Consider the following 11,503-nt stretch of genomic DNA (forward strand, 5'->3'; position numbering starts at 1 on the left):
CTCGATCCGATCTGGTTCCAGTGAACGAGGGTTGACTTTTTCTTCCTCTCCCGATTTCTTCAAGTCTCAGATTTTTACAATATGTGCGCATGTTTATTTCATCATAACTCTCTGCATATAGCTCCGTTTCATGCGTGTAATATATAGAAATGTTCATCTCATGATGCTCTTCATTTTGTTTCATTGCACCATGTTCATTTGAGTCTATCTTGATGCCCAAATCTCTGGTGCAAGAGTGCTAATTGCTGTTATCTGCTGTTACTTATCAGAACTTGTGGATTTGTTATTTTTGTTGCATTTAATCTGTGCATCTTATGGGCATGAGCTCTACATGTGTTTTGTTGTATGCCATGCCATCTTTACAGAGGTGTATGCCATGTATTTTTGTGATCTCTGTGGTGACTAGCACAAGCATGAAACTAGGCTCCGTAATATTTCTGATTTCAGGTACTTAGTGATTTCTCTAAGTCTGTGACTGCTGTTATTTTGTTGCTATGTATCCATGTGGCTACAGAGAGATCCATGCTCCTTTTGGAGATGTTCAGTAAGTATGTTTTGTAGATATTGTTGTAAATGATCCGTTCCTGCCTTTGTTTGCAATTATGGAGTGCCATAGCATGACTCATTCTTACTCTACTTTTGCTATAAAATATTCCTGGCAGATTGTTAACATGATATTCAATTTTGCCAAGCTTGTTGTAGTTGTTTCATACATGCTATGTACTTGCTCTTGCCATGGATAGCTTCATAAACTTGTCATCTTGCTGTAGGTATGCTTGTTTTGTCATGCATTGCTTTGTAGTGAGTGCATCAAGCTCACCAAGATGCCTTCATATTATTGATTCTGTCATTCTCTGTTTTCTGCTAAGTCTGAAACCTGTTAACGAAACTTGCTATGTTTACATGGTTGCCATCATATCTTCTGGTCCTTTTTGGCTTATGGTCAGTAAGGGACTTTTGTCATATGCATTTAGTAGAATACTGCCATGCCTTGTTTTGTTATGTTAAGTTCCTGTAGCATGTTGATTTCGTGCTCTGAATATTGCTACCTGATACTGTTTCAGCCATGTCCAGTAATTTCACCAAGTCTGGGAACCTGTTATCTTTTGCACTTTTTCCATGCTTGTTTGAACCTGTTATGTTGTGAACTAGTCGTAGCTCAGTGTTCATCTTTTGTCAAGCATCTCCTGTAGATTGCTGCCATATGCTTTGTTTCTACGCTGGAGTGTTGTAGCATTGTTATTTGTTGCATACTAAGCGCTATCATGCTTTTAGTCGCAGATTCGTGTCATTCTTGTTTTGCTTGCCATTTGCAAACCGTGCATCCGTTTCCGGTAATCTTTATATCGATTTCGACCGAAATCATCTCATCTTTCCAGTGGCATGCTTGGTTTGCCAAGTTACTGCCTTGTTCATCATTTTCCTTCCGGGGCACGCATATGCATCGCATATCATATCTTGCATATCATTCATGTATTGCATCATGTTGCTTGTGCATTCCCCGTGATTGATTGTGGTTCCGTTGCTTGTGTTCTTGTTTTGGGTAGAGCCGGGAGACGAGTTCGTGAACGAGGAACCTGTTGAGTACGCTTACGAGGATCAAGTCTTCGACAACTCTGAGAACCTTGCAGGCAAGATGACCACACCCTCGAAATCACTTCTATCTTTGCTTTGCTAGTTGTTCGTTCTATTGCCATGCTGCGCTACCTACCACTTGCTATATCATGCCTCCCATATTGCCATGTCAAGCCTCTAACCATCCTTTTCCTAGCAAACCGTTGTTTGGCTAAGTTACCGCTTTTGCTCAGCCCTTCTTATAGCGTTGCTAGTTGCAGGTGAAGTTGAAGTTTGTTCCATGTTGGAACATGGATATGTTGGGATATCACAATATCTCTTATTTTATTAATGCATCTATATATTTGGTAAAGGGTGGAAGGCTCGGCCTTATGCCTGGTGTTTTGTTCCACTCTTGCCGCCCTAATTTCTGTCATACCGGTATTATGTTCCTTGAGTTTGCGTTCCTTACGCGGTTGGGTGATTTATGGGACCCCCTTGACAGTTAGCTTTGAATAAAACTCCTCCAGCAAGGCCCAACCTTGGTTTTACCATTTGCCACCTAAGCCTTTTCCCCCGGGTTTTCGCGAGCCCGAGGGTCATCTTTATTTAAACCCCCGGGCCAGTGTTCCTCTGAGTGCTGGCCCAAACTAGAGCCACTTGCAGCGCCACCTTGGGGAAACTCGAAGATTGGTTTTACTTGTACGTAGTGTTCATTCGGTGTGCCCTGAGAACGAGATATGTGCAGCTCCTATCGGGATTTGTCGGCACATTCGGTCGGCTTTGCTGGTCTTGTTTTACCATTGTCGAAATGTCTTGTAAACCGGGATTCCGAGACTGATCGGGTCTTTCCGGGAGAAGGTTTATCCTTCGTTGACCGTGAGAGCTTATGATGGGCTAAGTTGGGACACCCCTGCGGGGTATTATCTTTCGAAAGCCGTGCCCGCGGTTATGAGGCAGATGGGAATTTGTTAATGTCCGGTTATAGAGAACTCGTCACTTGACTTAATTAAAATACATCAACCGCGTGTGTAGCCGTGATGGTCTCTTCTCGGCGGAGTCCGAGAAGTGAACACGGTTTGAGTTATGAATGACGTAAGTAGGAGTTCAGGATCACTTCTTGGTCATTACTAGAATACGACCGTTCCGTTGCTTCTCTTCTCGCTCTCTTTTGCGTATGTTAGCCACCATATATGCTTAATGCCTGCTGCAGCTCCACCTCATTTCACCATCCTTTCCTATAAGCTTAAATAGTCTTGATCTCGCGGGTGTGAGATTGCTGAGTCCTCGTGACTCACAGATTCTATCAAAACAGTTGCAGGTGCCGACGATGCCAGTGCAGATGACGCAATCGACCTCAAGTGGGAGTTCGACGAGGAACGTGGTCGTTACTATGTGTCTTTTCCTGATGATCAGTAGTGGAGCCCAGTTGGGACGATCGGGGATCTAGCATTTTGGGTTATCTTATTTTCATTTGGATTTGACCGTAGTCGGTCTATGTGTGTATTTTGGATGATGTATGGAATTTATTTTATGTATTGTGTGAAGTGGCGATTGTAAGCCAACTCTCATTATCCCATTCTTGTTCATTACATGGGATTGTGTGAAGATGACCCTTCTTGCGACAAAACCACAATGCGGTTATGCCTCTAAGTCGTGCCTCGACACGTGGGAGATATAGCCGCATCGTGGGCGTTACACAACAGTTGAAGATTACTTATGTTGCAGCAAAGATACCGCTCCTACATGACCGCGGAAAATCATGCCAGCCGCAGTCATGTTGTCTTCCTTCACCAAATCTCCATCAATGTTCAATTTGGCATGGTGCATGTCTGGAGGTTCCCACCATGGCCTAGATGTGATTTCATATGGGCTCTTTGGCCTAGTTCCAGAAAGGCAAATCACCTGCTAACCCCTTGATCGCTAGGAGCGATGCGATATTGCTTTATAGGAATCTGCGCGAGCGTTCGATCGAGACGGGGTTTATGGTGTGCGTCCTCGTTCCGAGCATATCAGATTCTTCACATGATCATCAGCAAAGGCTAGCCTCTGCACGCCTAGCAGTTTGTCTAGCAGGTGATTTAGAGCTTGAAATGTTACTTACTTTAGCTTTACAACAAAAAGAGAGAATTAGTGAAAGATTGTGTAATTGACTGAAATTTAGCCTTGAGTTCGGGCATGGCTGTTTTGGCTCTCGGGAGCATTTGCTTCAGCAATGAAAAGTAAATTCAAAACAGGTAAGAAACAAATTTTAAAAAACTGAACTTTTCATTGTACATATTCATATGTTAGAGTCCAAAGCGTACCTGACAAATTTCATGTGAAACGGAACACTAGTTTCGCCAACAAAAAAACAGTTAAATAGTCAAGAAATGCCAAAAAAAATGGTCATCTGGTTTGCATTTTTTGCGCAGGTAGAAATGCTTGGGCATTCCACCTAAGCATTTGCAGATAACATTTAGACAAGAATATGTACATGTCTAATTTTTCAACTTTTTTTACATCTACAAAAAAGAAATGGCGGGCAGAAGCAAATGCTCCCCAGAGCCGAATTGAATGTCGGCTTGAGTTCAGATGAACGGAGGAAAACATTCTACAGAAAAATATGAGGCTGATTGGTTTAAGGTCAATATCCTGTGATGTATAAATACCGCATTTTAGCCCGGACTCCATTACCATTTTTCGCTAAATTGTGCGCTTTCTAGCATTCTTTTGAGCAAGTAAGTGACCAAAAAAGCATCTGAAGTCATACAGTAGCAATTATTTATCATCAGATACCATAACCATTTTATCTAGCCCGGGCATGGCAAACTTGAGCATCAGATAAAGATATCCGACCCAAGACATAGCGAATTAGACATTACATCAACCAAAAGAGAGCTCAACTTCCTACCGCGATGTAACGAAGGCAAGTATATTACTTAAATTTAAGGAAAGACTGCACAGAACAACTCAAACTAAGGCCAACTCACATATTCCATCACATTCACATTAGGCTATTACACTACAAAGAATGCCAGAGTTAAACTCACAACTGCAGTAAAAGCAACCCCTGGTAGCCCTGTACATGTTCCAACCCCCTAATTTGAGTAACAGTTGGAAGATCAACATCTGCAGATACATATATGACATGAGGAAGGATCTAAAACGAACGAACTAGGGCCAAGGCTGGCATTTTTCTTAGGAGTATTATTTTTGCTGCCTATCTAAGGGGCTCTTCAGACTATGGAAAACACATTCCATTCACTATCACTACTGCATAGGTACAGTTGGCCTGGGGAGTATGGAGTTGACAAGCTCCTCGTTTATCTTCACGGGTAGTGGTGGCATCTGCTTCATGATCTCTGGGGCATCATTCATCCTGCAAGCATGTCGCGTGCAAATTATAACTCCACTCGATTCCTCTATGAATGAAACTCAGCCATCATGCTTATTCTTGAAAGGAAAAAGGAATAATGATTTGAATCTTAGAATCCTTAACTCTGGAGACGAAAAACTTTATGCAAATTAAGGGCTCCTTTGATTCAAAGGAATTCTATAGGATTTTTGGAGGATTGAAATCCTTCGGAATTTTTCCTACGTTTGTCCTTTGATTCATAGGATTGAATCCCATAGGAATTTTTCCAATGGAATCTTTTGTACTACTCCCTCCGTTCGGAATTACTCGTCGCAGAAATGGATGTATCTAGATGTATTTTAGTTCTAGATACATCAATTTTCGCGACAAGTAATTCCGAACGGAGGGAGTACATTTCATAGGAAATCTAACATCCACTCCAACCACTTTTTACAATTCCTTCGCTTTTCTCGTGAAATCAAACACTCCTTGCTAATCCTATAGGATTCAAGTGCGCATGACACTCCAATCCTATATTTTTCCTATTCCCGCGTTTCAAAATCCTACGAATCAAAGAGGCCCTAAAGGTCAATTAAATATGATCAAGTATTGGCATCTTGACGGGTACGAGCATCCGGTCACTTTTTTACAATGAAAAAAAAGACGAGCTCCAAAAGTGGATTTGATTAAGCGGACGGATATTGGTTTTCTTGAATTTCTCATGCCGCAAGAAACTGACCTTATAGGCCTTTAAGTTTCTTGTAGCAATAGTAGTAACACTGACTAGCAGATGTTTCGCCAAAAAAAAAATTGGCTAGCAGATGAATCCACACAAGACATTCATCTACTGTGAACACACATATGTGACGTGCCAATGTCGGAAGAAATGACAGTCCTAAAGACAAAATTTATCCTTTCCTTGCGTGATACAAATTACTGTGCCTACTGATAAAAGTGTCTAAAAAGGATACTGATCAATACAGTAATAAATAACAAAAAAAGGCTTGAACTGATGTCATGGATTCGTCATTTTCAAAATTTAAGAATATACGGAAAAAAAAACAAGGGAATGAAAGCATACTCTTTTAACACTCTGAGTATGTTACCGGATCAATACTTAATAACAAAAGCCTTAAACTGATGTCATCATCATTTCGAAAAATTAAGAATATAAAATACAGTATAAGGCAAGGAAATGAAATCATACTCTTTCAACACCCTGAGTATGTTATCTCGAGTTTGGCACAGCAGAGAGATGTTATCCTGTATCTGGAGATGAAAGAATTCAAGTAAGAAAAACAGTCTTCATTTACAAGTGTGCATAAATCATCACCAAAATAGTCTTCAAGTTTTAAAATGATACCTGCATGGTGCCAAGGTTAGTTGAAATTTGACTTAAAACCTGGGCGTTAGTTTCAAGGAGTTCTCCTGTTGGACCTCCAATTGCTACAGAAAGGAAATAAAAGTGAGGAAATGAGCAACTTGGAGTCTAGGCCATCAATGACAATAGTCATGATATTTAAAAACTGGGAGATAAATCACTCTTGAACATAAAAAAACATTATTCAGAAGGATAATGCGAGCAATAAACATGCATGACTATTCTCAAAATAGTTTTTGACTTAACATTTCGAAATGCACAGAGATGCCAAGACCCATGTGACTATAGACTACATGTCACCTAGTTCACATGCACAAAAAGTTGTGTTTGCTAGTGTCCTTAACCAGGTTATTGCCCTGACACCCACTATCAAGAAGAAATAAACAAAGCAAGCTGCAGTGGAACTTGAATCTAGAAACACAACTCCAGTACTTCACCCAAATAATTCTAATTCCAGGCATCCAAGCCATACAAGAATCATTTGAGAGCGATAACCGCACAATTCTCACCGGCATATGAAGGACCACATTTTTGTTCAACGGACGGATCTGTATCTAAGATATGAGAAATATGTGACCAAGATTATAACAACTGATCAAATCCTCCGACACAGGATATTAGATACCAAAGGCATAGGGAACTGCATTTCTATTGAACTGAGCTGGTTCCAAAACTGAATCAAAGTGGTGTTAATTGTAGAGTATAACCAACAGCGTGTATCATAATGATTTTCTTAAGAATATAAAAAAACATGTCAGTTGATGGCTAATATGATGTTGGAATCAACGATATGAAAACATTTATTGCATATCAGCAGAACCGGTCCTACATCATATAAGCAGGTTATTTCTTTCACTTCATGCAACACATACAGTCCTACATTGCAGCAAATAAAAACAAGGACCAAACTAGAGAGTCAACTGAAATAATTCAGCGAACATCAATATGAGTTACCTTTGGATGAAATTTCGTCATCATCAATGGGAAGTGCTGGAAGGGAGTATGGTGGAACACTCGGCCTTCCAGCTATATGAACAGGTGGTTTCGATGAAGAATCTGCAACCTTCTCCTGCAGCAGTGAGCGGCTGTCAGTTACAAGTTTATTAAAATTTAAATGAGGCGCATTAGCTACATGATCGTGTACAGCTGCCATGTGTGCGCTTGGGTAAGGGCCCTGCGGCCTGGTTGAGGTGAATGGGGCACCAGCACAAGGGCAGTGGAGAATGAAAAGACTATGGCCCTGTTTGTTTGCGCTTCTGCTTCTGCTTTTGCAGCTTTTCCACTTTGGCAAAAAAGCAAAAAAAAGCTCCTAAATAGGTGCTTTTTGCTTCGGCTTTTGGCTTATACCATCATATAACAATATTGATTCATAAGCCAAAAGCCGAAGCAAAAAGCCCCTATTTAGGAGCTTTTGTAGCTTTCTTGCCAAAGTGGAAAACCCTTGCTTATTCCTTGCTTTGTGACAGGATAACTGTGTTGTACTTATATAGCTGGCCACAAAACAAGATCTAATGTATACCAAAGATACAATCCATCTATCCAAACATAAAAATGCACTTAACTCACCAGCATACCTTATGTCTAAGTTCCTAACATGAAAGTATGAATCTTTTTAACTGAAAACCGTAGGGAGGCCCCAACAGTAAATTATATTAAGAAAAGAAAGTATGAATCTAATTCATCCACTTGTGTAACTATGGTGCCAGCAATGCCACAGTCCTCAGCAGGACCTAGGAATGGCCACTGCTCTGATGCAGTCCCCCTGACAGACTTGGGTGGGCAGCCACACCGCCATGAAATAATGGAGCAGAAAGATTAGTACCACTCCCCCCGTCCAAATATATAAGTCCCCCTTGACTAACAAAATATGAGTTATAGGCTATAAAAGTTAGGCTCAAATTCATAGTCAAAATTAGGGTCACATTCGAGGGGGGCTTATATACATGGACAGAGGGGGAGTGTAAAACATATTATGGGATGTTTGGGTTGAAAATTAATAGAGCAAAGGCCAGGCTACATTTGTACAAAATAAAACAAGTTCCATAAAAATATGATGTATCTTCAAGCATGAGTTTGTGGCTTAAGACCGTCTCCAGTGTTGCAGGAAAGCGATTTGAAGCGAGTAATGAGTTGGTTTCATAGTTTCATACAATGGAGCAGGCAATTCGAAGTGGGAAAGCTTGAAGTCGAACCAACTTGTTGGTTAGATTCCAAGACAATAAATAATGAAAAATACTAGTGAGAACTTGCGTCGACCAGTTGGCTAGCTAGAGCAGGCTGAAATGCTCACAGCCCGCCGACCCGTGCTCAAGGCTCAGCCTCCGCTGGGTTGGTGTTCACCTTTCTTCTTAAAAAATGCACCAATGGCTAGTATTGGTTGGTCGAGTTTCTTTACAAAACAATACTAGTACTCCCTGTCACCTGTCAGCACTGCTGCTATCCTCTACGCTGCTATTCTCTTGCCTTTCCCATCAACATTGCTGCCGCTGCTATTCTCTTGCCATTGTTGGTGACAGAGGAAGATAGGGTTTACGAATTAAAACATTATGAACCTTAATTGAAGGAGGGAATAGTATGTATGGCCACCGGTGGCTAGCATTGAGATTTCATTTTTGGGCTAGCAGAGCGATTTGCCATCGCTTGCGGTGGATTTTTGGATGGTGTCCCGTTAAGTTTGGATGAGGAGAGAAGGAACCGGAGGGGGAAGAAAACATGCCTGGATCCCGTTTTGTTACCGTTTTCTTTAGTTCTGAAGGTAACTCCCAAACATTGATGTTATGCACTGGAAGGAAAAATCTCAATGATTCCAATTGTAACCCTTTCTACAACGCAACATTGGAGACGATCTAACAAGCTAAATACTGGACACTAAAGAGTTTCATTCAAGTTCAGAAAAATGTTCTGCCTCACACTCTGTCAATACGTGAAAGGAGTGTACATCCTTGCGTTTATAAAATGGATATTTCAATGTAACCACATGAAGTTCACATATGCATCTGCAGTGCATAGTCATTGATGAAAGTTTTAGCAGAAAAATTCCAACGCATAATCGAATATCCAAGAAATACTAGTAGAATAATATGCTCGATCTTTAGAGCAGATTTCTTCCTTTGGGAAACAAACCTACAAAAGTTAGTCGATCTGGAGGAACCACTCAAACTTGCCAAACTATGCGCAACCAAATGCTGGCATTTCCCAACTTGCTACAGCACTGATTTTTCTAGTTGCATTATAACAGTCATAAAAATTGAGGAAAAAGGGAAATTGGCAAACCTTTTTGTCCTTGCTTTTCTTTGATGAGCTGTGGTCCTCTTTCTTTCTTTTACCACTCTCCTTTTTCTGTAGGTTGAATGCATAGCATCAGATCATTGCTGAAACCCAGTAAGAGACTGGGTACCAGTACCATGATAATAGAAATGCAAAAGGTGCATTCCAAGTCTATATTACTCACACTCATCCATCTACACCGCAAAGCCACATCTCGAACTGTTTTCTCTGGCAACTTCATTGCTATTTTTGCATACCGAATAACAGGCGCATCAGATGCATACCTGAGAGCAAATATGGAGGAACATCAATAAAACTGTGAGGTGCAAAAACTATGGTGCACAAAGTTAGCGAATTCATAGAGCCCCTCAAAATGTTGTTAAAACAGTGAATGCTACTTTCGAACCCAAATCAATCTTGACTCTGCTGTCATTTTGATGACAACAAACCGAATAATGGCGTAATATACCGTGTGACAGAATAAAGCATATCTATATGGACAGAGAAGAAAGGGTGGATAATATATATATATTCTGAGAACATTATTCACATGCCCAAGTACCACTAACATTTCAAGAAGAAGCATATTCACATGTCAACCTGAGGGGGGAAGATTGATTAATCTGAACCCAGAAGGAGGCAGTGGCAACTTGTAATCTCCACTACATGACAACGAACCTACTTAATTCTCAGAGTTATCGACGAATTATAGCCACAGACGTCCGAAGTAAGAACTCAAACCCTCCGCCTCATCCAAATTGACGAAATCCCAAAACCCGCGTAGCCCAACAACTCACTTGACGAGCAGCTCGTCGAGGATGGCCTGCTCCTCCGGCGTCCACTCCCGCGACAGGCCCGGGTCGTGCCGGAGCGCCGCCGCCGTGCCGCCGGAGCTAGGGTTTGCTCCCCCTCCCCCGCCCCCACCTCCTCCGCCGCCGCCGCCGCCGCCGCTAGAGTGGGACCCGTTCTGGGCGGCGGCGCTGGCGGGCGGCGGGTGCCCGTTGGCGCCCATGCCTCCCAATTGGCGCGAATATTTTGGCTCCCTGGGAGAAGCTGGAGCTGCTGCTTCTCAGCGAGTGTTGGGGGAGCTCCTGTCTCTCCTCTCCTCTTCCCGCTACGAGTGGATGTGGGGAATAAAGAAGTTTTTTCCTTTTATTTTGGGGATCTTCTCGATCCATTTGGGGGTTATATGTTGGAGCCGTTCGCACTGTGCGACCGTAGGCAGTGTTTTCTTTTCAAAACTGCCCTTCTTTGCGGAAAACCGGCGTCTTTTGGGGTGTAAAACCAGTGCTTGCAGTAACGTGTACCGGATAAAATGCGTATTGATACTAGGTATGGTATTAATTACATGCTGATAGGAGGTAGGATATTAATTGCTTATTGATAGTATTAGGATGAATATTAATGATATATTAATTATGATGCTCCGTGGATAAACCTGTGAATAGTTTGGTCTGGAACCATAGTTTCAAAAAAAAATTGAAGGAAAGCAAAGCTTTATAGATTAACGACGTGCGGGCATATCGCCCGACACACAAGCAGCCACTTTGGGCGATACAAGAGTGTCCCACTCCACACACGTGTTTGGTAGACTGTTACAACCGATTTGGGCTAGCTCATGCGCAGCAGAGTTCAGGGTTCGCCTACATGAGCTAACACTCCAGCTGGAAAACCACAGCTTCAGTTGAAGCTTCACGTCCTCAATGATCACTGCATATGGCGAGGCGTCAACTTTCCTGATGTCCATCGCATCAGCCAGCAGCTCGCAATCCGTCTCAAACGCCACCCTGATGGCTCCCAGCTCTGTTGCTGTAGTTACTGCCGCTGCTAGAGCATTGACTTCTGCACCAAAAGCATCATAAACTTGCTCTTGCCGCCCGGCCCTGGCGCAAACGACCTGCCCTGTGCTATCACGAGCCACAACCCCCCATCCACTGTGAGAATTCCCAGGAGTGAACGCACCG

The 11,503-nt window shown here is 42.2% G+C and overlaps 1 protein-coding gene across 1 annotated transcript; it reads right to left on the minus strand.

Annotated features, from left to right (window-relative positions):
- Window positions 1-4,512: 4,512 nt before the first annotated feature.
- On the minus strand, window positions 4,513-10,695 carry LOC109735737 (uncharacterized). The gene is made up of 7 exons (XM_020294939.3): window positions 10,337-10,695; window positions 9,724-9,823; window positions 9,546-9,611; window positions 7,227-7,341; window positions 6,255-6,337; window positions 6,099-6,160; window positions 4,513-4,915 (listed from the first exon to the last, which is right to left on the minus strand). The coding sequence occupies exons 1-7, from the start codon at window positions 10,549-10,551 to the stop codon at window positions 4,807-4,809; spliced, it is 750 nt and encodes a 249-aa protein (XP_020150528.1). The 5' UTR covers window positions 10,552-10,695; the 3' UTR covers window positions 4,513-4,806.
- Between the last annotated feature and the right edge of the window lie 808 nt (window positions 10,696-11,503).

The sequence above is a fragment of the Aegilops tauschii genome, chromosome 2 (assembly GCF_002575655.3).
Source record: "Aegilops tauschii subsp. strangulata cultivar AL8/78 chromosome 2, Aet v6.0, whole genome shotgun sequence".
Taxonomy (NCBI): domain Eukaryota; kingdom Viridiplantae; phylum Streptophyta; class Magnoliopsida; order Poales; family Poaceae; genus Aegilops; species Aegilops tauschii.

Excerpts from the sequence above, each read along its gene's own strand:
- LOC109735737 (XM_020294939.3), bottom strand. The coding sequence starts at position 10,551 with ATGGGCGCCAACGGGCACCCGCCGCCCGCCAGCGCCGCCGCCCAGAAC. Across the intron at positions 9,824-10,336 it reads CTCGACGAGCTGCTCGTCAA|GTATGCATCTGATGCGCCTG; the intron begins GTGAGTTGTTGG and ends ATTTGCTCTCAG. Across the intron at positions 4,916-6,098 it reads ATACTCAGGGTGTTGAAAGA|GATGAATGATGCCCCAGAGA; the intron begins GTATGATTTCAT and ends ACATGCTTGCAG.